Raw genomic sequence first — 26554 nt, forward strand, 5'->3', positions numbered from 1 at the left:
TTTAGAAAGACGAATTTTCTTCTTTCAAAACATCGAGCACATTTCATACTAAGTAAATCTTACAAAATTACAAGCAGATTCGTATATATTTATTACACATTCATTCTTTTATCTAGAATACACGTAGATATGTTGCATGCGTGATATATATTCAGAATTCTTCGGTGATATGATTTGTAAAATATAGTTTTATTTCCTTATCCAAAAAATATTGAGTTATTTTATTATCCGAATATTGTTAAATTCCTTGTATAAAGTACATAATGTTATCTTCACTAGAAAACAACTTCCATTCCTTTATAAAATTTCAAAGCAGCATGCCTCCAGATTCATACTATTTTTATAAAAAAATGTATTTAAAAGTAAAATATTGTAAAATAACAAAGAAAGTTATTTGCCAATTGCAAAACGGCATTTACAACCCACGTAAATTACGAAGTAAAGGTCAAAATATGCAAAAATTGTCCTTACGGCGTTAATAACGCAGTAGAAATATCGTGGTAAGTATTGCAACATCAGTCATTAAACACACATAGCATGTTATTTTGAATCGACTTAAATCTTAATACATTTTGCAAGTTTGATTTTCTTGAAATATTTTGGCTCGTCTGGAGGCATGCAGCTTAAACTTGCTAGCTCTCTAAAATTAAACAGAACAGAACAATATAATAATAAAATAGAATAAATATTAACCTATATCCTACAGGCGACACTTGATTCTATTCATGCGACCAGTGCAGACATAGATCAGCCGACACATCCGGGTAGTCTGATCGGCATCAAGGTCAGCACTGTTCGCCATTCAGTACATATTTTGAAAATTTCCCCCAAAAATAAAGAATGGTTTTGTCCAGATTGAAAGATGGTCACGTTCATGCGTGGAAAAGGTTGAGAATAGTAATAGATATTCATTATCATATTCACCAATTAAATCACGTGTCCCTACAAATAAATATAAGATATGCACATGTTCATGGACAAAACATATATACATATATATATGTGATCTGATGATATGGTAAAACTATTCATACTTTGGCAGTATACAGGTATGTTTAAAGAAAGTCTAAAATTTCTAAGCGAAAATAATCATTCATATGAATGAATGTGACCACGTGATATTTTTGGTGCACTAAAACTATAAATGAAAAGCATGATTAATCTACGGACGTTTCGACTAAAAAATATGGGAAAAGTTACATTAGAGGATGATACATTTTGGCTTTAAAAGGACAAATATAAAGATATAATATATAATATATATATGCTACACAGATATTGCCATAAAGTAATAATGAATTGAGTGATTTAAAGTCCTCCGCGTTATATACTCCATTATAACAGCCTCGTTTCTATCGTTAGCCACTGATGGGGTGACTACCAGGCGCCCGGATTGCGAAAACGCAATGCATTTTGGGTAGTTGAGTCCGTCTTTTGATGTGAGCACCTACCCATAGTCGGCCATTTTTGGTAACTATGTAAACGGCGTTGTTGCATATAACAATAGTATTGTCTTGTGAGTCCGTACAAAGTCCCTGTAAAGCGCAGAAATTGTCTCCAATACGATAATCCTTATTACTGAAAACCCTTAGAAGTTTTCCTTCAAACAGGAAGATCTTAATTGAGCAGATTACCGGAATCCGATACAATAATCTGTTTTTCTCTGTTCACAGTCACAAAATACGGATGGTCGAACTCTTTGGCTCGCTTCCGTATGATCCGAACTCACTACATATCCCTCCGCTCGGATAGAGTACATAAATACAATGCTTACAAATATCGGAAATTATCATAAAATTGTCGTGGTTCTAATTAGCTAGACCGTATGGAAATTCCAGAAACGAATCACTTCCATATTTGTTTTGAAAATCACCATTTTGAGAGAACACTTTGACGCATGCGTTAACACTATCTGTGACAGCAATACAATCATCTGTAGTCATGGCAACACTGATTGGGTAACATAAATTACCAGGATCTGTCCCGCGCATTCCAAATTTATGTTTAAATGTACCCTCACTGCCGAAGATTTGAATTCTGTGGTTTTCGGTATCAGAAATAACCACGTCACCTGAAAATTAAACAAAGATATGATTAAATGATGAAATTAAACCAAGAAATCATGCATTGTGTAAGAATGCATTGTCGTTCGGACTTTTCATACTGCTTTGATTGATTTAGTTGGTATTAAAAATATACATGTATATGATATTAGACAGGGGCTAACGAAAGGTGAAAATGTTTACTCTACTTTCTGAGGGAAGAACTAGTCAGAAGTGTGTTGGTTTAAACATTGATAACTCTACACCTTTCAGGGTCCAACAGAGCTTACACATCTTAGTCCATGTAAAGTTAATATATGATCTTTACAAAATTAAAACATAAGTATAAAGAATGTATAAGATCTTAATGTGTGTGTCTTTACTCTAATTCTTTAAACTAATGATATCACATGACGTGTATGCATGTCGTACATTAAGAGTATCTGACAGTAATGATTTTGTGTAAGTCTTAGATTTATGCAGAAAGAAACTAAGAGACTGAAAGTCTTAACTTTGGCGGTACATTGTTTTGAACATTTCAAAAAACTCATATAAAAATATATTTGTTATTTGGGGCTCAAATTGGGATCTATCCATAAACAATTTTCAATCCTACGCATGATTAATCGTTACTATTCCCTTTAGAAAACATAGCAAGTAAAAGGAATGAGAAATCGTTTATATTTGTTTTAATCTTTTTCCTCGGTCTTTAAACATAAAATGTTTCCATAATTTTTGGGAAGCCTCACCCCCCCGCACAACACTCCGAGCAAACATTCAGTGCCCTTAACAGTTTAAATTTAAACTATACGAGCAACAATTCCGTCAAACTAGGTCAATTCGAACAGAACATATTTTTTATAATAATTATGTGGCAAAATTTAGAATGGATGAGAGTGGGTTTACTATAAAGCGGGCTGGGAAATTTTTTCCCTTTGGGTGCGCATGATTAAGATATTTTTGGTTTTTTATTATTTTCGAACTCTATTACGAAAAAGTTGGAAACTAAACGCCTCGCTTGTTGAATGTGATTTATGTCTTTACTATGTAGTATCGACATTTGTATATTATTGTAACTTAATCTCGAGGAAAACTTAAAATAATATCAAACCCGTCGTTAGGTATGACCCTTGTATAAAAGCAACTTGGTTATGACACGTGATGTACACTAAAGTAAGGCCATAAAAGCCTCTTTTACTTCCATATTACCATAATTGTTTCGAAAATTGATAATGTCTGCACACTTTTGATGAATAATATAGACCTCAAAGTAAATTACTCCTTCTTGCTTTGGAATATATTTCTCAGGCTTTCTTGCAACGATATAATTTGTAAGTAATAATAAACAGAAACGATTATTTCATGCTTAGATCTATGTATATGACTGTAATAGATTCTTTAAATAATTAATTCATGTTTTTCTTAGTAATTGTCGGTCTCTGTTATGTGTATATACAATCATAATTTTACATTTCAAATACTATTTCCGTTGGTTGAACAATTGATTAAACTAAAAAAAAAAACGTTTCATTTGCAATATATTTGCATTTCATATTGATAATTCTCTAAGTTTATAATACTATGAAAATACTGTTATTAAAGAACCAATATCGAAAAAAAGAGTTTTCGTCATCTTACTGTATTATATACTTATAAATAAAATATTGACAAATATTGATGAAATAGCGTGCATATTTTTATTTTCCGTATTTTCACTGTAAAATTATTTTTTTTCATTGCAGTGAAACATAAATTGTCCGTTTTTTCACTGGTGTCTTGCCAATGTACTTCTTTCTCTTTTTTCCAATAAAAAAGGGATCGATTTTCATCTCTGTTATGAAAATTATCATATTTCACTCGTGGCTACCGACACTCCTGAAATAATTATTTTTTAATACTACTCGATGAAAATAAATCCTGTATTTATAGAGAAAAAAACTTGAATATCCTCTATATATTTCTATATTGGGTATTGTATCAGTACACAATACACTAACTTTTGTTGTTGTTGTTGTTGTTGTTTCTTGCTTTGTTTTTTATATCAATAAATTTAGAAGTAAAAAATACAAGCTCTGTCAGAAAATGCGGTTATTGGTTTAAAACGCTATACATAAAGAAATGCTATTTTCATACGTTGTTGCGATACGTGGGGAAAATATACCTAATAGAATAAGTGTTCCGATTAAAACCTGAGTTTTCTTTGATGTGCAGACGATTGATATTTGTTTTCACAATTTAAATCAGCACATCTGTGATATTTTTCCAACGAACGTTATATAACTTAACTATAAACGAACGCCATTTTAAAAACAATCATATTATGCAATAATTTTTAAACTGGAGTTAATATAACGAAAATGATCACCGTTCATTAAAATACACATTAGGAGATCGTGACAGTACACACATTAGATAAATAATATATTGTGAAACGATATGTAAATTAGGATTTTAATATTCAAAGCTGAATATCTACTTTGATTGTTTCTTAAAAGCTCAGTGTGCCTCAGAAACAAAAAAATACTTCATTAGAAATGACAAACATTAGATTTATAATTTCTAAATAATGGTTTTAGGGAATGTTAGATACTTGTTACTTGAGGAAAGTAACGATAAATGTGTAATAATTTGTTATAAAACAGTTTAAAATAGCAAAATGTTAACAAAATAGTATTTTAACTTCCATACAAAATACTAATTTACTTAAACTGAACTTATTGCCGAAAAGCAACAGATGAAAACAAAAGGTTGGTAATTGCCCTATGAGTAACCGTTTGGATGCTATAAAAGTACACGTAAATTAAAATTTAAAGCTTTTGAGAAATAAAAAAAAGCAATAAATGGCAACATGGGCCCTTAAGTCATTGCAATATTGAACTTGTTACGCCGAATATATAGCTCTCAACCAATGGTGCAATTAGGTCACGATGGAGATTTGGACAACGCGGAATAATAACGAGATAATTTTAATTTTGTGAAAACGTAAGTATGGTAAAGCAAGTATATTTTTACCATCACAACCAGCCATAATTATTTTTGCATTTGCTTTGACGTCAATCTCGGCTAAAATGTCATATTCACTTGATCTGCAAGTCTACGTGCGGTTGTGAGTGTATGTAAATCTATTACGTAATTTATATCGTCTCAGGAATCTATTATTCGCTCTTTTATTTCAATGAAATTCTTGAATGTAGATTTTATTTGTAATTTGTTGAAAGAGATAGCTATTCAATTGCACAGCCGTTTTATGTTTTCGATTTTTTCTATGATCTTTAGATGGTGATTTATTTTCTACGCCAACAAGTTTGCCACTATTAAAGTTCAGACACGCCTGTAAATGGAACTTAATTAAAAACAAACGTGCAATTCTTGCCATAGAAAATTTGTTTTCAGCATTAAGTGGAAAGTACTAAGGTTAAGGTCACTTGCTTTGACGAAATTCAGATGTGGAGTAGCTCGTATAAAAACTTGAAGCTGGTATCTATGAAAATATTGATGTAGACAATAGGATTTTGTCCAATATGTAAAAGTACAGTTGAAAAAATGAAAATCATTTATTTTTGTCATGCAATGAATAGGAACAAATTATATTATCCTTGCTAGAAAAAGCATGTATAAGTAATTAAATGTCAGAGATTGCGAACTTATTTGATGAAGACAAACTTGTATCTATATTTTCCTAAAATAATATTGTTAAACTTGCAGCCAAAACCTGTTACAATATTCTTCATTTTCGCAATAATTTATTGTATAAATAGCAATTTCCAATTTTCTTTTTACTTTTTGTTTTAGTAAGGATTTTAAAACTCTCTTACTGTGTGTGTGTTTTGCACACCAGTCGTAAGATAATATCTCGTTTTAATAGTTTCTGACTTGAAAATGGTCAAACTTGGACTCACTTCAGTTCAAAAGCAAATACACTACTTTTAGACAGTTCAGTCATTCATATATGATATTGAAATTATTTCTATTATTTTGTATTTTTAGATGTAATACATGTTTCTATACATTATGTTTATATTATGTAATAATAAGTCTCTTATAATTCTATTGAAGAATGGTCATATTTATCTTTTATTAATTTCATTATGATTTATGTATGTGAAATTGTAATGTAGGTCCCTATATGAGACTAACTTTCACCTATTGAACAGTATTTAATGAATATAAATTTCGAATCATGAGAGGTATGCAAACTTTTCCTTCCTCTACTTTGGGTATTTTCACATTTTTAAGGACCAAAATAAAACGAAAGTGCTTGCTTTGTAAGTAACGTTACACTGATTACAGACCATGACATTCTTCACTTGTATACTATAAAACATTTATCAGACAATTTGTTATGCTGTGAAAAATATCATCAACAATTCACAGAAGCCGCGACACAGTGATACCTAATGTAAATTTGATCAGTAGAGATCAGTAAAGAAAGGCTTGTGCCGATAACAGTTACACGCTGGTGTTTCCAATTGAAATGACGTCATTCTCGGATAATGTGACATCTCTACCTAGCTTCTAATCTACGTGCGAATCTGACAGAAGAAATCGTGATTTCCTGCTACGTCTCGTTACTAAATATAGCGCAATTCCAGTTCTTGCAGCTCATGCTTCATGAAAACCCGGTCACCGTAAAATACTTTGAGGGAAAAGGAAGATAAAAGAAATTTTAGTGATTTCTTTTTTTCAATTACTCATGTGTTACTTTTGTTCATAAATATTTCTTAAAGTTAGATTTTTTTAAACTAAAACGTACAAAACCAGGCGTTTCTAATGTTTTGCAATGCTTTAACATGAAAGATTTTTGTTCTCATTTAAGATGTACGTGTATTTTGTATCATTTTTTAATCAAACAATGTATGATTGTATATTAATTGATGATGATAAAGATAAATTTCACAAGACGTGTATGCATGGCATCGAAAAAAACTGACAGTAATGATTTTTGAAGTTCTTAGAGTAATGCAAAAGAAACTAAGACTAAAAGGCTTAAACTTTGGCAGTACATTGTTTTACACATTTCAAATTCTATCATATTAATGTATCTCTTATCTTTTTGGACTCTATTTCCATCTATTCACAACACTATTTTGCAATCTCTATGCATTTATAAATGCATTACTATTCCTTGAGATATCATTAGCAAGTAACGGAATGAGAAATCGTTGATATTTTTTTTTGAAGTCTTATTCCTGCGGTATTACATTTACATAAAATGTTTCCGATAATTTGGTAAGCCTCGCGCCCCCGCACAACACTCGCAGAGCAAGACATTCAGTGTCTTAACAGATAATATTCAATCTATACGAGCAACAATTCCGTCAATACTAGGTCAATTCCGAACAGAACTATATCAAATTATAACTAATTATGTGGAAAAACCAAGAAGTGGATGAGAGAGGTTATACTATAAAGCGTGTCTGGAACTTCTGTTCCTTATATACAATCATAATTTTATTTTATTTTTTTAAATACTATTTCCGGCTGGTTGAACAATTGATTAAACTTAAAAAAACACTTCGTCTAAAATATATTTCGCATTTCATATCGTTAATTCCCTAAGATTATAATACTATGAAAAAATACTGTTGTTAAAGAACTTATATCGAAAAAAAGACGTTTCATCACCTTACTTTATTATATACTTATAAATAAAATATTGACAATTATTGATGAAATAACGTGCATATTTTCATTTTCCGTATTTACATTGTAAAAAATATTTTTCATTACAGTGAAACATATTGTCCGTTTTTTCACTGGTGTCTTGCCGATGTACTTCTTTCTATTTTAACCAATAAAAACGGGATTTATTTTCATCTCTGTTATGAAAATTATAATATTTCACTCGTGGCTACCGATACTCCTGAAAAATTTTTTTTATACTACTTGATGAAAATAAATCTTGTAATTATAGAAAAAAAGTTTAAATATCCTCTATATATTTCTATATTGGGTATTGTATCAGTATACAATACACTAACCTAGTATTCATTAATGTTAGATCACAAGCAAATGTAGGTCAAACCTATTTTCTCAGTTGGTTTCCATTTGTTTAAACAGTTTCGTCATCTATGTAGGCCTTATTCGTGTAATATATATGGATGACCATAGTGCTTTAAGTTCAGTAGCGTAACAAGAAAAAGTAATATTACATTACTATTTTAAAAGTAAATGCACACTGAAAACACTTAATGGGTGGGAGTGGGGTGGACTGCCAAACACAGAGAAACAATTGTAAATACGATACTAAATAGATACGAGTACATTTATTCCATAAAATCACAAACAATCAATGGTCTACGCATGTGCAATGACGTCAAACTCGGCTAAAATGTCGTAACAAGTCTACGTGCGACTGTGAGTGTGCGTGTGTTGTTTTTGATCCGTCAGTATGAACCCATTATCTGTGTTGTTAAAGTTGCTTAGAATCATGAACGTGCTGTATGGACATTTCATTGTAATTTGTTGATTTTTTGCTTTGCTCTTTCAATTGTTTTTAAGGTCTTTAAAGGCCATTAGTGCCAAACATTCATTGAAACATTTTGATATAGTCTATGTTAATAAGTTTTAAAGCATAATATGTCAGACTGTGTTGCTGTTTTATTTTGTTTGCGTCTTTTTGTTGTTGTTTTTATATCAATAAATTTAGAAGGAACAAATGTAAGCCCTGTCACAAAATGCGGTTATTTGTTTCAAACGCTATACATAAAGAAATGCTATTTTCATACGTTGTTGCGATACGTGGGAAAAATATACTTAGTAGAATAAGTGTTCCGATTAAAACCTGATTTATCTTTGATGTGCAGACGATTGATATTCGTATGACATTTAAAATCAGCACATCTGTGATTTTTTTCCAACGAACGCTATATAACTGAACTATAAACGAACGTCTTTTTTAAAAACAAGCACAGTATGCAATAATCTTCAAACTGGAGTAAATATTACGAAAATGACCACCCGTTCATTAAAATACGCATTAGGCAATCGTGACATTACACACATTAGATACAACATTACATTGTGAAACGATATGTAAATTAGGCTATTAATATTCAAAACTGAATATCTTTTTTGATTGTTTCTTAAACGCACAGGATTCCTCAGAAACACAAATTTGGTTCTTTTTGATAAACTTAAGGCAAACATGAATTTAAATTATAATAACTTAAATTTAAATAATGGTTTTAGGGAATGTTTGATACTTGTTACTTGAAGAAAGTAACGATAAATTGTAATAATTTGTTATAAAAACAGTTTAAACTAGCAAAATGTAAACAAAGTAGTATTTTAACTTCCATACAAAATACTCATTTACTTAAACTGAACTTATTGCCGAAACAATTGTTGGTAATTGCCCTATGAGTAACCTTTTGGATGCTATAAAAGTACACGAAAATTAAAAACCTTTTGAGAAATAAAAATAAAAGCAATAAATGGCATAATGGGCCCTCTTAAGTCATTGCAATATTAAACTTGCATTGTTACGCCGAATACAGCTCTCAGCCAATGGTGCAATAAAGTCACGATGGAGATTTGGACAACGCGGAATAATAATGGGATAATTTTAATTTTGTGAAAACGATAGTATGGTAAAGCAAGTATATTTTTACCATCATAACCAGCCATAATTATTTTTGCATTTGCTATGACGTCAATCTCAGCTAAAATGTCATATTCACTTTATCTGCAAGTCTACGTGCAGTTGTGAGTGTATGTAAATATATTACGTAATTTATATCGTCACAGGAATCTATTATGCGCTCTTTTATTTCAATGAAATTCTTAAATGTAGATTTTATTTGTAATTTGTTGAAAGAGATAACTATTTGAATTGCACAGCCGTTTTATGTTTCCGATTTTGTCTATGATCTTTAGATGGCGATTTATTTTCTATGCAAACAAGTTTGTCACTCTTAATTTTCAGACACGCCTGTAAATGGAACTTGATTGAACTTGATTGAAAACAAAACGTGCAGTTCTTGTCCTAGAAAGTTTGTTTTTCAGTATTAAATGGAAAGTACTAAGGTTTAAATTACTATAACATTGCTTTGACGGAATTCAGACGAGACGTGGTGTAGCTCGTATGAAATCTTGAAGCTGGTATGTATGAAAATATTGATGTAGACAATAGGATTTTGTCCAATATGTAAAAGTACAGTTGAAGATGAAAATCATTCATTATTGTCATGCAATGAGAAGGGCAAATTAGATTATCCTTGCTAGAAGAAGCATGTATATGTAATTAAATGTCAGAATTTGTGAACATATATGATGAAGACAAACTTATATCTATACTTTCTAAAAAATAATATTGTTAAACTTGCAGTCAAAACCTGTTACAATATTCTTCAATTTCACAATATTGTATTGTATAATCTAATTATTTTAGCAAGTAAACTAGATTGATGTCTATAACATACTACTTGCATAGTTATTTAACATCGGATACATTCGGTCTAAATATTATATCACAATTTGCACAGCAGTCTAATAAAATATTTAAATAAATGTAAGCATAGTATCACGTTTTGATAGTTAGTTTCTTACTTGAAAATGGTCAAACTTGGACTCACTTCAGTTCTTAATCAAATATACCAATTTTAGACAGGTCACATGCTGTACAAGCGATTTCAACATAAAATATTTAGTCATTCATATATGATAGTGCAGGTATTTCTATTATTTGGTGTTTTTACGATAATTCTTTTTTTTATTTTAGTTTATCAGATGTAATAAAATATAATGTTTGTTATATTTTGTTAATATCATGTAACAAAAACTCTCTTATAAATTGTGTTAAAGATGGTTATATTTATCATTTAATAATTTTACTATGATTTATGTATGTGTAATGTAAATAAACTAGTTGACTTTCACCAGTTGAATAGTCTTTAATATCAATATCGAATCTTGTCAGGCATGCTAACTTGCCCTCTTTATACTTTGGGTATTATCAGATTTTTAAAAATCAAAATAACACAAAAATGCTTGCATTATAAATAACGTAACACTGATTCCTCACTTGTGTACTATAATACATTTATCAGACAATATGTTATGCTGTGAAAAATATCATCAACAATTCACAGAAGCAGCGACACAGTGATACCTAATGTAAATTTGATCAGTAGAGATCAGTAAAGAAAGGCTTGTGTCGATAACAGTTACATGCTGGTGTTTCCAATTGAAATGACGTCATTCTCGGATAAAGTGGCATCTCTACCTAGCTTCTAATCTACGTGCGAATCTGACAGAAGGAATCGTGATTTCCTGCTACGTCTCATTACTAAATATAGCGTAATTCCAGTTTTTGCAGCTTAAATGCTTCCATGATCAAGTACATGTATAAACCATAAAATACATTGAGGAGAAAAACGAAGAAAAACAATCTGTATGACGACAATTTTCTTATTTAGTTATAGTAAAAATTCTAGTGATATTTTTATAAATTGTTCATGTGTGTCTTTTGTTCATTAATATCTCAAAGTTAGATTCTTTAAAATATAAAACGTACAGAACCAGATGTTTTTAATGTTTTGCAATGCTTTAACATGAACGATTTTTGTATTTGAATCTCTATTTAATTTAAGATGTACATGTATTTTGTATCATAATTATTTTTTATCAAACAATATAATTGTTGTATATAAATTTATGATGTTGTTGTTGTTGTTGTTGTTGCTGTTGTTGTTGTTGTTGTTGTTGTTGTTGATGATGATGATGATGTATTGAACTGATGATAATAAAATTTGCATGTATATATTTAACATTTCTACTACTACATTTTTGTAACAACATAGAGGATATTTGTTTGTTTGAAATTTTATTTCATCTCGAGTGAGCTACGCCACTCGTGAGAATACTGTTTTTAAAGTTCACGAGATGAAATAAAATTACATCTTACACAACAAACAGACAAATTTTCTTTTATTTTATGCTTAAAAACAAGTTAAAACGAAATTTCAATAATTTTAACGTTAATATTAAAATCTTTTTCCCCCATTGAGAGCCCCATTTAGAGGTAATTTCTCATTTAAAACAAGAAGTCTTGAGCTGAAAAATAAGTCCTCCAATCAAGGTTAAATGACGGTGATATTTATTCATTTTATTAAAGAAATATGAATGATCGCTTGTTTTAATAATAAAAACAAACAATTCTTGCAGGAGAAAATTCCAACCATCCATCCATATTTCTGTTACTTACTGCGAATTGATATTAGACCTGGCTTTCTAAAATGTAAACGGCAGCCATTTTTTAAAGTTGTGTATTTCATGGGAGGAAATTAATTGTGTAAGATTCAGAAGGATATAATTTGGATTTGTTAGTCATACACCTTTTTAAAAGAAAGAAATCTTATTTGAGGATTGTAACAGACAAAAAATAAGTGTTGACAGAAGTGAAAACATTCAGAAAAGGAGCTAAGAATATGGAAAACTTGGAAGCTGCTGAAGGAACGCTGGGTTGTTTTATTTATTTTACGAGTGATGGCTGTCAATGCTTTTCAATTTTTCATAAAGCATACGGCAGTTATTGCTCGTAGGATACTTTAATATGCCCAAATGTCATCAAGAGCAGTTTTGCAAGGGGAAGGAATGTATTTTTCAGACTGTAAAAACGAAACAAAAAAATTTAGAGACGAAATTGGTGATTGGAATTTGAAGGAATAGAAGTAAGTTTTCTCTCTGTGTTACTTTTGACATTTAAGTTATTTATCTATTTCAGCTTTGCTATTTCTTTTAACAGCCTGACATTGTCAGAATTGTCCGTAAAAATAAATTTGAGGTACCACATGGGGAAAATCTTAAAAAAGTAGTTTCGTCATTGAAAAAAGTGAAATTATATTTTGATAATTTTCACTGTGAAATTATCAAATATAATTTTCACGGATAAATCAGTAATCCACTGAAAAGCATAAAATAAATAGAGGATATTTGTTTAGTTCAGTGTAAGATCGGAATATATTTCACCGAGTGGGCAGCAAAAGGTATATTTCACGAGTGGCGCAGCCACGAGTGAAATATAAACTTTTGGTGTTCACAAGGTGAAATATATTTCGATCTTACACTAAACTAAGCAAATTTTCTTTTTATTACATGCAAAGAAACGACATTTAACCTAATACTGAATGAAAAGCGCGCCAAATAATAATACAACGTGACGTCATTTACGACGACACGTCATTAAGTTGGTACCCAGTACTGTGCACGCTGGTATTTCACTGAAACAACGTAAGGGGCTTAAATTCAAAACAGTGAAATTATCAAAGTGGTAATTTCACTGTTTCAAACAGTGAAATTACCAATTTTATATCACTGATATATTTCTATAAACCACAGAAAAGCATGTAATAAATCATGATATCCTTTTGTAAGACAAACTGATCAATTTGACAAGGTAAGTGAACTACATTAATGAATTAGTGTACAATAAATAAACATGATTTTTTAAAGAAACATCATCTCTTTCCAATAGTTTTATCCTAAGATCTACAGTTAATTATTCAATTGCACGTAAAATACTATATATACACTGACCCAAAATTCATCAAGTTGTTAGTCATAAAAACATCGCCATGACGAGTGTGTCGCAAATAAAAAATATGTACATAAGCGTAATGTAATTAGATTACCTGCTTTAGTAACGGCAACGCCCGTTGGCATATTGAATTGACCTTTCCCCTTGCCTTTACGACCGAACTTCCGGATGAGCTTTGACGCCTCAGCCTGCTCCTTTAAGCCGCTGACCTCGGACGTTGGGGACACCAGGCGACGCAGTAGGTACATTATTGACTGCCATTGACCCGTGTTGTCGGCTATTTCAAGGCTCGAACCGGGCACTCATTTTGTAGATAGGTGTCGTTCAACAAGAATAGAATTTCTGCAAAATAGAAAAAAGAGAATATTTTGATATAAAGAAAACTATGTGATGCAGTTGTTTTCGTTTCGTTTCTTTCGTTTGTTACTTCGTTCTTTCAGTCTTTGCTCGTTCGTTCGTTCGTTCGCTCGCTCGCACGTTCGTTCGATTGATTACTTATTTCAACATAAATTTAGAATTTTTAGATGTAGCATAATACTTCACAAATTGTGTTTCCAACTATACGTTCACTTGCCAAACGTAATCAAAATATATATCCTCGTAACACGTATATTGCTTTTATCACGTAAACAAATCCTCTCTTTTCAGCTAATAAAGCCATACAAACCCTAAACCCTATATATCACGTCTTAGCGCTATATTTTCTTAGTTTTTGGATTCATTCATAAAAAACACAGTGTGCCTAATCTTTATGCAAGCTATAAATAACTCCATAACAGTGCTCATTATTCTAAGTGATGTCTGGAATTGTTGAAACAAATCTGTCGTAATGGATACGTAATGGCTTTCGGCTAGAGTCGCTCCATTATCATTACTACCTATAGAATATATTATACTGTATACGATAAATTGCTCTTTCATTTATTTTTCTTTTTACGAAAAATGACGAAAATAGCCGAAGAATTGCGAAAGAAAGAAAACGAGATAACGACGGAATTGTACGAAAATACAGATTTCTGTCATTAACTTGCCCAGTATTACACATTAGAATTAATACTGCAACGAATGTATATTAAAAATGGAAACCATTAAAGGTTGAGTAACTATATTTATGGACATCAGTGGTGAAAGCGGTACCACACCTCTAGCACCTAGTATTTGTGTCTATTTCTGAGAAATTAACAATAAATGGCATAACAGGGCCGGAGAGCGATGAACAATGCCCGCAAATGCAACCAAGGACTTTCAGCTTAAGTTGTGTAATTTCATGTAGCATTAAACTTTTTAGCTGATTACGTGACGCCAAAATCAGTTGCAATTTAGATGAATTATTATATCAATCAAGTTACAAAGTACATTTGTACTTGAAATGAAATGTTTGCCTAAACAGGGAGAAATTTTAGACTGACATGCTTCATATTTTTTTCTATTAAAGCGACTTTTTTTTTTACTTTTTTTCTTGCTTTCTTTCTTCTTTTTTTTTTTTTTGAAAAACAATTCTGTATAGTTTCAAACTAAGCAGATGAGTAATTTCATCTTGGAAAAGTGCATCATATCACTGTTAAGCCGATAGTTATTTCTAGCGCGTCACTGACGTTGTTGCTAAAAATAGAATATTCGCTTTACTAATTTACATATGGAGAGCGGTACGATAGAGTAAAAGTACCGAGGGGTTTCCCTTCTATAATTTTCCACTTTAATTTTTTTTCATTTGACAATTATATGAAACGAGTTATCTATAAATAGCATGTTCAAACTTTATTCTGATTTTTATGGCATGAACTTGGTATTTTACAAACAGTATATCATGTTTTAGTGTGTCTAATGTTAACATATTATCACGTAAAGAGGGGAAATAATGAACTGTTTATTGTACATGAAGACCACAGTCTCTCTTTTAAATATAATTTGATTCAAAAATGCAATATCTTCTCCAAAAATAAACGATGACATGCATATGTTTTGCCAAGAAAATGTTTTTACTTTAAATTTGACTTTTTAAATGATGTCTAATTGAAACATTATTTTAATTGCTGATTACCCTTTTAGAATAAGCGTTTTTTAAAATAAATATGTATTTCAAGTATCGAATACATGTAAACGCTTTCAGGATCGTCTGAGTAGCCAGACGCTTGATTACTCTATAAAAGGTATATACAGTGCTCAGACCAGATGTTTCCCTTTTTTTCTTTTGATTGAGTGTTACTGCATCGTTCGTTCGCAGGCATTGATATTGATTGCCCGTTTCCATTTTTTTTTGTCTACAGTTCATGAATATTTTAAACATATACCTGCATCACCTCTGCAAATTGGAAATGATTTGCTTTCCTAGGCTTCTCAAATGTCAAATTATCTGAACTTTCAATTTCCCCTAAAACCTTTCCCTATTGTAGATCAAAGTCAATTGCATCACAGTTGAGTTCATTATTACATGTACGTGGTATTATTAAAGATGCAACTAAAGATTGTGTGGCCTTTTTAGATTAAACAACAAATCATAACCGTATAAAGGTATGATGTTGAATTCGACTGTTTAAAATAAAAGCTTGGACAAATAGGGGAAAAGATTGAAAACAAAGATAATTCACATATTGTTATCAAAACATAATAATGAAAATAACGAATAAACAAATATGAATGGGCAGTCATTCAACTTTATTTATTCCATAAGTTGTACATTAAATTTGTGGTATTGGCCATTTACAAGAAAGAATGACTTGCTTGGAAAACAAGTATAAATAAAAATAAATTTCAACAAATACAACCAACCCCCATTTGACACTTGTATTTTCAGTATTACTGTACACAGCATCATTTGATACTTTTCATGTAGTCAATTTTCATTAACATGTATACTTTTTAGCTATTCTAGGACTATTCAGATCTTATTTTGATTATTTTCGTTACTGTATTGCATAAAGTTTGACTCCAGTAAAGGTTCATACTGCATACATTCACAGATGCCCCACCTCTTTAAGGTTCCATCAACCAAACTCGTATGCTATTTTTGGATATCATGGGATCCTGTAATCACAGGCATTGAACGACCATACATATACAGGAGGGTAAACTTCAAATCTCATCCCGTATTTTATAATCATTGGTATATAACCTTTTAGTCACTATGGCAATATTTCAACGTGGTTTCACATATTTTCACACAGACTTCTTTTTTATTTACGATCAGACGCACAATTACTTTTGCATAATATATTTTATAATGATTACTTCTGGCGGTTCTTTTTCTATGTTTAAAGACGGACGGAACTATTTTCGTTCAGCACGCGATACACGGCGAATTTGAGTAGAGATTTAAGTAGAATTGCATCTCTGCACTGCATGCAATGTTATTGATTAAGTGTTCTTGGTTGGCCCTGGTTAATGAATATTTAAACCTAATATCTGTATTCATTCGCGTAATTGATAATGATTTGGTTAACTTAAGCATGGCAAATGGCAAATTATCTGGTTACAAACTTAATTACTGCCAAAATCAGAAAACTTAGTACTCAGTATCAGGATTATTGGATATGGTATCAAAGAAAGCTTCCCAGCGTTGAGAAGGGATAGAAAATTCCCCACTTGTATAATTTCTGTTAAATATCGTTATTTCAGACAATGCCTGTTGAAATTTCCAAATGTTTTTTTTGCTTAAACGCACTAATATGACTAATAATCAAAAATGGCAGACGACAAGTTTCTATTCCCAAAAGTTCTATATCACGCCATTCTGTATGACGCAGAATAGTTAGTGCAATGAGTTCACCGTCACGTGATGCAAATTTATCTAAATATAGAATTCAACATTCGAGTATTATTTATTATGGTTTCCCTTTATTTATGAACATAAAATTAAAAAAAATATTTTCAGCAAGATTTGATTGCTGTGGTAACTTTACTTTAAATGCAGAAAAAAAAACATATCGATGTTAACTCTTGACATAACACATCATTAATCTATCCGGGAAATACCGGTTACAGGATGGAAAATAGCTCGTACATTGACCGGAAGTCAATAAGAAAATAAACAGTCTACGGCCGAAAAAAAACACAGAGTAAAATCACTTAATTGGTTGTGTAAATGCAAAAACAACACACACATTCTCAGCTATGAAACAATATGTATTTTTGTTTTGTTTCAAAAACAAACACACAAATTAACGTTTGATATTGTTTGTAATTTAAAGTTCAAATAATCAAAGATAAGCACTTGGCAATATCTGGAAATACATTGCAAGTGTTTAAACTTGTCTCATATATGCCACCCAGTGATTCTGATAGATTAAAAGTGAACAAGCCTAACTTTTTGCTTTCCGAAAATAACTGTTTTCTTGACGTGTACTCTTAAAATTGATTTCTAAAAAAATAAAGACTTTCAATATATTTGTTTATCAGCAAAGCTGATATTCAAACTTGACAACAGATAAAAACCGTATTGTACTGTTTTCATTCCATTAAATAGGAAGAAATATATATAATGAAATATTCATTATTTGGTTTGAAACAAGCTGGATAAAAAAAGATTATATTCAATTATTTATAGCGACTGTGGGAGAAAGAAAAGCTGCTTTGTTCATTGAATTGTCACAAAGATAAACTGCTTTTATAATGCTTTAAATGATTATTAAAATATTACCTATAATTTCTGCCAATGAAATCGCAGGATGGTAGTTGTAACACTATAATGATTATGGCACTAAATCATGAAGAATATTTAGACATGCTACTATAGAATCCATATCAAATCCATATCAATATCATAATTATGTGTAACTGTAACCGGAAGCTACTCTTGCAAAAATGTAAGTTATGATTCAAGTAAGTTCTAACATATTAAGTAAAATGATAGGAGCGGCACGCTTACTACCACGTGTTCTTTCTATTACTTTAATTAAAGTATCAAAACGTTCACCAATAATTGTCAGTCAATCAGAACGTAAAACGTTCGTGAGACTATAGCCTGTAGCCTTGAATATTACAGAAGAAAAAAAAACCTCAGAATATTTTTCCCATTCACGACGGGCATCTCATCAAAACGTCACGGAAAAAATCCGACCGAGTAGACGGGTTTTATTGTATATTTTTTCATTAACATCGGTGTGTGAGTAAATAAGGGAATCTATTTCCAGCCTGATTAGAGCCTTACATGAATCACCGATTTGTAATTGTATCTCTTCACAGAGAACCCAATAATCGATATGAATTCCTTTAGTCTGACGAGTTTGTTACGCCGTGGTAAAGTATCATCACTGTAAAATACATTGTTGGATTTCTGCTTACGATAGATTAAGAATGATAAATTGTCGTCTGTGAACATTTCAAGGAGACAATCACAGCTAATACAAAGGAGAAATATATTCTTTTTTCCACATGAAAACGTGTAAAAAGTAAACAAACATGCCACGCAAGTCTGTAGTCCAAAGTTTGTCTTGCAATTTCTTGTATAAGTATTTCTTAAGGGTCCGATATTTGTTAACTTACGAAATGTTGCATCAGATATGAATGACTGACCAAAATAATTCAAGAAAAAATGCTATGACGTAAATTCTATGTCGGTTTCTAACAGCAGGGAAGGAGTGTAATGCCAGACTACTTTTTTAAATTGGCGTTTCTTAAATTCAAACCTCTACTTGACACTGTGTTACTGTGCAGCCATTTAGAGAAGTGCTTAAACACCATTTTTTTAAGAACTTGGGTATTTCAAAACTGTCATTGTGAAAGTCTGGTTTATATTGGTTAACGAAACATTGGCCAAACACAAAGTTTGAAAAGTTGTATAACAATACATATCTCACTGCTGGAGAGGAATTGTTATTAGTATCGTTTTACTTGTTTTTCAATCCAATCTGAATTGCTTGTTGTGAAATGTTTGTAAATGTTGTTTATGTACATCTTATTGAATAAAGTAAGTTTAAACTAATACATACTTCATATACAGTATACATGTACATATATTTATATCCACTGTTTAGGGCGCATATTCTTTGAATTAATCTTTTATCCTTTTGCCTACTATTTCATATAACTACGTACACTACAAAGGTATATATTATTAAATCTGCGTGTCATCATTTGATAGCTCATGCACAGAAATACATGTGAAGACATTTGTAAAAAAAAGCAAGGGTTCTGAGAACAAATAACACGTGAAAATATGCACAAGCTATTTGACTGATTACCTTTGAAATGATTAGTCAAATCAAATACAATTTGCATACTATTTCGGTTACCGTAATTAAATACTTTTCAAACAAAATTTCTAATTATAGTTCCAGTATGCCTAAAAATGATTTTTTTATTTCTCATAAGCTTTCTTTTTCTGATGCCAAGTTAGAATTTCCAAAAGTTAGAATTGCCAATTTCACAGACCATCGTTTGCTTTTTTTTCCTTTTCAAGTATATTGTATGGAAGTCAAAATACTAGTTTGTTTATATTTTGCTACTTTTATGAAATAAAATATATTTCAACGATATAAAACTCATAAATGACTTTATCTAAAGAGGAAAAAAATACTACTTCTGGGATATAATTAGCCTTTAGACAAATTCAATTATTTTTCAACCTTACAATTACAATATTTGTTTTGTATTGTTTATTTGTTGTTGTATTTTTTGTTGATTTTTGTTGTTGATTTCTTCTTGTTGTTTTCTGTTTTATTGTTATTTTGCCCTTTCATTCATTCTTGAATATTGAAGTGTATGATAATATCTGAAAATTATACGATGCTATATATAGACCAGACAGTCTTAATAAGTCTATCATCAAAGTCTAGGCTCTTCATCACGTGCTCTTTAATACCATTGACGTCATCAGGTTTCTCGATCACATACAAAAAAATCTACGGAAAAGAAACTCTACAAAACTTCCAGAAAATACTGTAGAAACGAAAACAATACTGATGACTTTATCTGGAACCAAATTTGCCGTTTAGAATAGCAATTTATATGCATTTTCGTATATGGACTATCATTATATGGGCATTTTCATAGAAAATTTCTGTAATTGAAGAAATGCTATCACTGTACGGGACCAATCGATATGGACTCTGTAATTTTATATATCTGTACTATATACACGGTTCCTTTTATAGTTTATGTTTTCAGAAAAACTTGTTTGAAAATCAAGTTTAAAAGAACTTCAGACCAAAATAAAAATTACGAATCTTGCAACTTGTCCGTTATGGAAAGGTATTTTGTTATGTCTAAATGTTTAAAACGTAATATTTGCTTAACAATATATTTTTATTTATTTTTTTATTTGTTTTATAAGATTTTTCTTTGCCAATGTATTGTATTGTATGTTAAATAGGTCGTGTCAGTTTTTATTGGCCATTGTTTAGACCCTTTTTATTGTTTTGCGTCAAGCAAATAATTTCTGCGTTTAGGTCTTGCCATCTGCACACCGTACAATCAAATGGGCAGACAGCTGTTCCAGCGTCCACAGCTGTACCAGTATATACATGTCGGCGCGGGGAATATAATTGACGTACGATAAGTATTCATCTATTTTTAACATATCCCAACTGTGTTCGAGTAAATCAATGTTATCGATTCATAGTCAACATCCAAAGAAGCATGCTAACAAATTTCTGGCCCTGTGCAAGCTTTACTTCACATGAATTTTGCCTAAAAATAACCACACTATCCGATGAGATGCGGTATTTTTAGTTTGAAGTCACAAAAACTTATATTTTCTCATGATAATTAATTCTTTTTTCATACGATTCGTAAACGTCATCATTTTGTCATTAATATTCCAAACCATACCTTCAAAAAAGCTTTTCTGTTAAAGTTATAAGGTATTTAAGCCTCTTTTTAACGATAACATCGACAGCAATTTATCGGCAAAGATGCATAACGCTGAAAGCTGTTCAGAGAAACAATTTTCAGAGCTTTAGTCCTACAGTCACTAGGAAAAAGTAAAACGTTTTTGTTAATTTAAAATATTACTTTATTCATGATACTTTCTAATTATATTATTTTTATTATTACTTTCTAACATTTGTTGTATCTTAGCTGAGAGGCCTATATCTCCATTAACCGCACTGTATTTCAATATTGATATTGTTCATATGAATGAATGAATGAGTGAGTGAGTGAGTGAATGAATGAATGAATTAATTAATTAATTAATAAATGAACGAACGAATGAACAAACGAACGAATGATGCAATATACGTATATGTAATTTTTAAAACAAATTGTCTGTAGAAATGAGTTGTAATATTCTAAAAATTACATATTATACATTCGTTTTTCTTCCTATGCATGTCCTGTTTTTATTGTTGTTTTCTATTTCAGAAGGCCACATTGGAAATAAGATATATATGATTGTTATTGTATGTTAATAATGTATAACCTTCTTTAAATAAAGATATTATTTTTATTATTATTATTATAATATAAAAAGGTAGCAAGATCTATTAATATGTTTCTGAAATGTTAAATTCAAAGAAAGTAAAGGCAAATTTAACGCATAATACGAATACTCTGTATCATAACTAAATCCATCAAGAGTTATTATAAATAATGGCATATAGTAGACATGTCCCATGCAGTAAATGGATGTGTAACCCGAGATGTCTGCCATGTAAAATGATTTATTTAAAAAATAAAAATTTGTATAATTTTTAAGAATGGTTATTATCTCTATTGCACTATACATTAAAACAGATTTCAAGGATAAATAACAACATGTTTTTCCATGCACTTTCATAATTTGGGTTACACAGCCATTCACTGCATAGAACTTGTCCATGATATTAATAATTTATAATAACACTTGATGGATGCCTTCATTTACAAGACTGAATATTAAGCGTTAAATTTGCCTTTGCCTTTTGACTTAAACATTTCATAAACCTATTACAGGAACTCCACTGAGGTTTATAAGCCTAAAATCATGAAATTTTATTTTTTTTACATAAAAAACATGAGCACTAAAACATAAATATTAATAAAATATAACCAAGAAATATAGGAGAAATACATTGAAAATCATATGTTTGTGCTATTCTCAGTCCGATTTGAGTGAAAGGCGTTTAAACTCTTTTCAACTTTGGGTCATTTTTTCACTTTTATAATATTCTGGAAAAACGGAGCAAGCTAATGATCGGAAATTTTGCATATAAGTTATTAGTATAGATCTACATCAAAAGAAGAAATAATCTCAAAAAATTATTTCCAGTCCCGTCGTGTCAAAAAACCTTAGCGGGGTCCCTTTAATAGGTTTTGCTACCGTTTTATATTGAAATACAGTGCGGTAAATGGAGATCAAGGTCTCTAACCTAAGATATAACAAATAATAGAAAGTAATAATAAAAAGAATATAATTAGAAAGTATCATGAATAAAGTAATATTCTCAATTAACAAAACTCTTTCCTAGTTACTGTAGGACAAAAGCACTGTTGTAAATACATGTAATTGTTTCTGTGAACAGCTTTCAGCGTTAATCGTTCTTGCCGATAAATTGCTGTCGATGTTATCATTAAAAAGAGGCGAACAGCTGATAACGTTACTAAAATTTTGATGACACACAAACTTAAATACCTTATAACTTTAACAGAAAAGCTTTTTTGAAGGTATGGTTTGGAATGTTTAATGACGAAATGTTGACGTTAACGAATCCTATGAAAAAAGGATTAATTATCATGAGAAAATATATGTTTTTGTGACTTCAAACTAAAAATACCGCATCTCATCGGATAGTGTGGTTATTTTTAGTCAAAATTCATGTGAAGTAAAGCTTGCACAGGGCCAGAAATTTGGTAGCATGCTCCTTTGGATGTTGACTATGAATCCATTACATTGATTTACTCGAATACAGTTGGGATATGTTAAAAAAAGATGTATACTTACCGTACGTCAATGGTATTCCCCGCGCCGACATGTATATACTGGTACAGCTGTGGAAGCTGGAACAGCTGTCTGCCCATTTGATTGTACGGTGTGATCTGGCCTGATGATTTGTTTTTCTTTTGGTGGCCAAGAAATTGATAAAAACATTAAGATAATTGTACGTGATTATATATATTATATATATTAAGTATTAATCAATGTCTGACAATTCCTTAATATCTATCATAAAACGAGCTTTGTTTGTATCTGTTTTGTTATTTTCTTATTCATTTATTTCTTTCGATTTTTGTTTATTGTTTTTTATGTTTGTCAGTTGGGTAAAAGTCTTGTTCTGGTAATGCTATATTGTATCATTATTAACTTTTTTACACAATTTACAGTATTTTAATGACTAAATTGAACAACATATAACACTTAATATGCATAATACCAAATCTTGTTGCAATACCAAAACAGTGAGGTTTACATATTACGTACAAGGTATCGTTTTCTTAACAATGAATTAGAATCATCAGTACATACAATGTATCTACAAAATCACCCTTGTTGATACTTTGTTTGTTTAAAAATACAGTTGTTTGGGATTTACGTCGCACCGACAAAGTATAGGTCAAATGGCGACTTTCCAGCTTTTACTGGTGGAGAAAGATCTCAGCTTCACTTCCGTGCATTATTTGAGTAGGCATCTGAGCAGAACCACCGACGTTACGCAAGCTAGCTGGATAGCTTCCTCACATGAAAGAATCGAAATTACCAGTCGGGACTCGAGCCCACAGCGATGAGGGGCAAGTGGTTTGAAGACGCCATAAAATACAATTGAATTGGTCATCTTTAATTCCTCATTTGTCAGCCGTACAGATTAGTACTGGGATTATAATTTGCAAGACAAAAAAAATTGTCTATCAAATGAGATAAAATATTTTCATTTGTATGTCAAAACTAGAAGTAAATATGGCGCTTTGAGATTTTAGGTATTTAAAGGGTTTTTTATTTGTTGTTGTTATTGTTTTTGATGTTGTTAAGTTGCGTGCGCGTATGTGATCCATATTTTTGGTCTTTATCATTTAGCATCCAGTTAAATTCCATAATTGCTTTTAAACCACAAGCAAGTCTCCTATGGGCTCCCATTTAGAGAGCAATGTGTTTAATGGGTCTATAAACTTGGCAATACTACATGGCCTGTACTTAATCTATTTGTTTTCATTCAATATTTACACATATTTTATGCCCTTTTTCAGGTACCAAGGGATTTCTTTCAGATAAAGTTTTATAGATTCGGAGAATTTTCCATGGTAAAAGGTCTTTACCAAGCATAATTTTTATCGTATCATTTTGATAGATAGTTTTCGCTAGACATGTCAGTTCTGATTAGTAACACGGCGTATCATTTTTAGTAATGTTTTGTAATTTTGATAATACTTTTTGATGCTATAATGCCATTGTTTTCTTGAGTTATCTTAGAGTCTTCAAACTTTAGTGTTTGTTTGCTTTTTCCCCTTCTTTGTTTTTATTTGGGTCTCCTATCAAAGCGTTTTCGTCCTTTATTGTAACTTTTTGGTGTTGGCGTTGGTAGTTTACCCTTCGGGTCACTGCAGTAACCCACACTGAATTTACAACTTACAGTCCAACTCTCTACCTATTGAGCTAACCGGAAGGTTTGTATGTTTTGCCTTAAGGTTAGCGCTTAAAAACAGTGTGTGTACTGCTCCTCTGTCCTTGTTCCCTTATTGGTAACATTTTACATATTTTTGTCATTTGACATTCCACTCCATTCTTAGTTATTTCTGTTCTCTCTTTTGTTTTTCCTCTTTCTTTATGGATTGGCATTACTCTTTCTTCACATGTTTTGGTTTCTTTGCCATTTTTTTTCTCTCTTTCTTTATTTCCTATCTTTTTTCTCAAGTCTCTCTTTTCTTTTCTTTCCTCTCTACTTTCATTCTTTAGCATTTCTTTTCTTTCTTTATTCTTTGTTTCTTTGACAATTTCTTTTTGTTTATGGTTTTTTCTTTGTCTTAATCTCGTTCTTTAAGCATTTACATTTTCTGTCAGTGACAGTTTCTTCATTTCTTTATAATTACATTGTGTATCTTTTAATATACTTCTCAGGTAATGTCAACTACAATGTATATTAACCTCTCCAATCCCATGCTCTTTCTTTTCTTATTTTCCATTCCATATACTATAAGGATTGCGAATCTCTTTTACTATTGTATACCAACGTCTGGTCAGGAATTGATGAATCAGACATTACATCGTTAATACATTTAGCTCAGCATCGCTTCCTTACTTAACTATTATCTGCGGAGTAAGGAGTGGCGGCCCATCATGACACGAGGCACTATAGCATCCAAGGCGTCAGAGAAGATGAGTTCTGCGGAGAATCAATATCCGCTCATTATTGTCCATATTACGTTACAAATCGCGATGGGGAAGTTTCCTTTTTGTTACTCTATGTCAGCAAACAATAACGCTCAACGGGGATAATTCAATACTGTTTTTGTTGAAAATGGACAGTAAAAGATACCAGAGTCTGAATGAACATCATATGATGATTGATGAGGCGTTCAATGATTCCAATCTTCCTGAATTCGGCGAGCAACTAATATATATCAGAGATTAGGTTTTTGTTTGGGATGATTTCCAATGATGTTCATAAGAACTATAGAGATCTGTGGGTATTATGAATCGACTTTGTATCGGAAATGTCACCGAGTTCTTACAAGATTAATGCCTTTCTTACAAACAAAAACCAAAAGAAAATTTGCGGTTGACTTTACATGAAAAATGAAAGCGTTCCAAAATTATTCAAGAATAAACATCACATAGTCGCATTTTTAGTCGGCCTTCGAGCTCATACCACTAGTCTACGAGTCATAATACCGAGTATAACAATGAAAATCAGTGACAAGTATCACCATCAAAACTCAAACATGACTATAATCTACAATAAAATTCACTCACAACAACTATCACCATAAAAACTTCAACGCAATATTAATTTACTCTGAAAAACTCTCGCGCAATGATCATCACTATAAAATAAATTACGCACAAAATTTATTTCTATGAAAAACTCACGCACATTAACACTAGCGCTCGCACAATAAATACCAC

The 26554-nt window shown here is 31.1% G+C and overlaps 1 protein-coding gene across 1 annotated transcript in view; it reads right to left on the reverse strand.

Annotated features, from left to right (window-relative positions):
* Window positions 1–1808: 1808 nt before the first annotated feature.
* The window catches only part of LOC132730571 (E3 ubiquitin-protein ligase TRIM71-like), a 40718-nt gene continuing 15972 nt past the window's right edge, over window positions 1809–26554 (reverse strand). Inside the window, exons 2-3 of the mRNA XM_060716532.1 lie at window positions 13676–13923; window positions 1809–2071 (exon numbers count right to left, since the gene is read on the reverse strand). Of these exons, the coding sequence (XP_060572515.1) occupies window positions 1809–2071; window positions 13676–13829 (417 nt within the window). The 5' untranslated portion in view covers window positions 13830–13923. The remainder of the gene's footprint in view (window positions 2072–13675; window positions 13924–26554) is intronic.

The sequence above is a fragment of the Ruditapes philippinarum genome, unplaced genomic scaffold (genome assembly GCF_026571515.1).
Source record: "Ruditapes philippinarum isolate M1 unplaced genomic scaffold, ASM2657151v2 ctg771_1_1_1_1, whole genome shotgun sequence".
NCBI classification, from domain to species: Eukaryota; Metazoa; Mollusca; class Bivalvia; order Venerida; family Veneridae; genus Ruditapes; species Ruditapes philippinarum.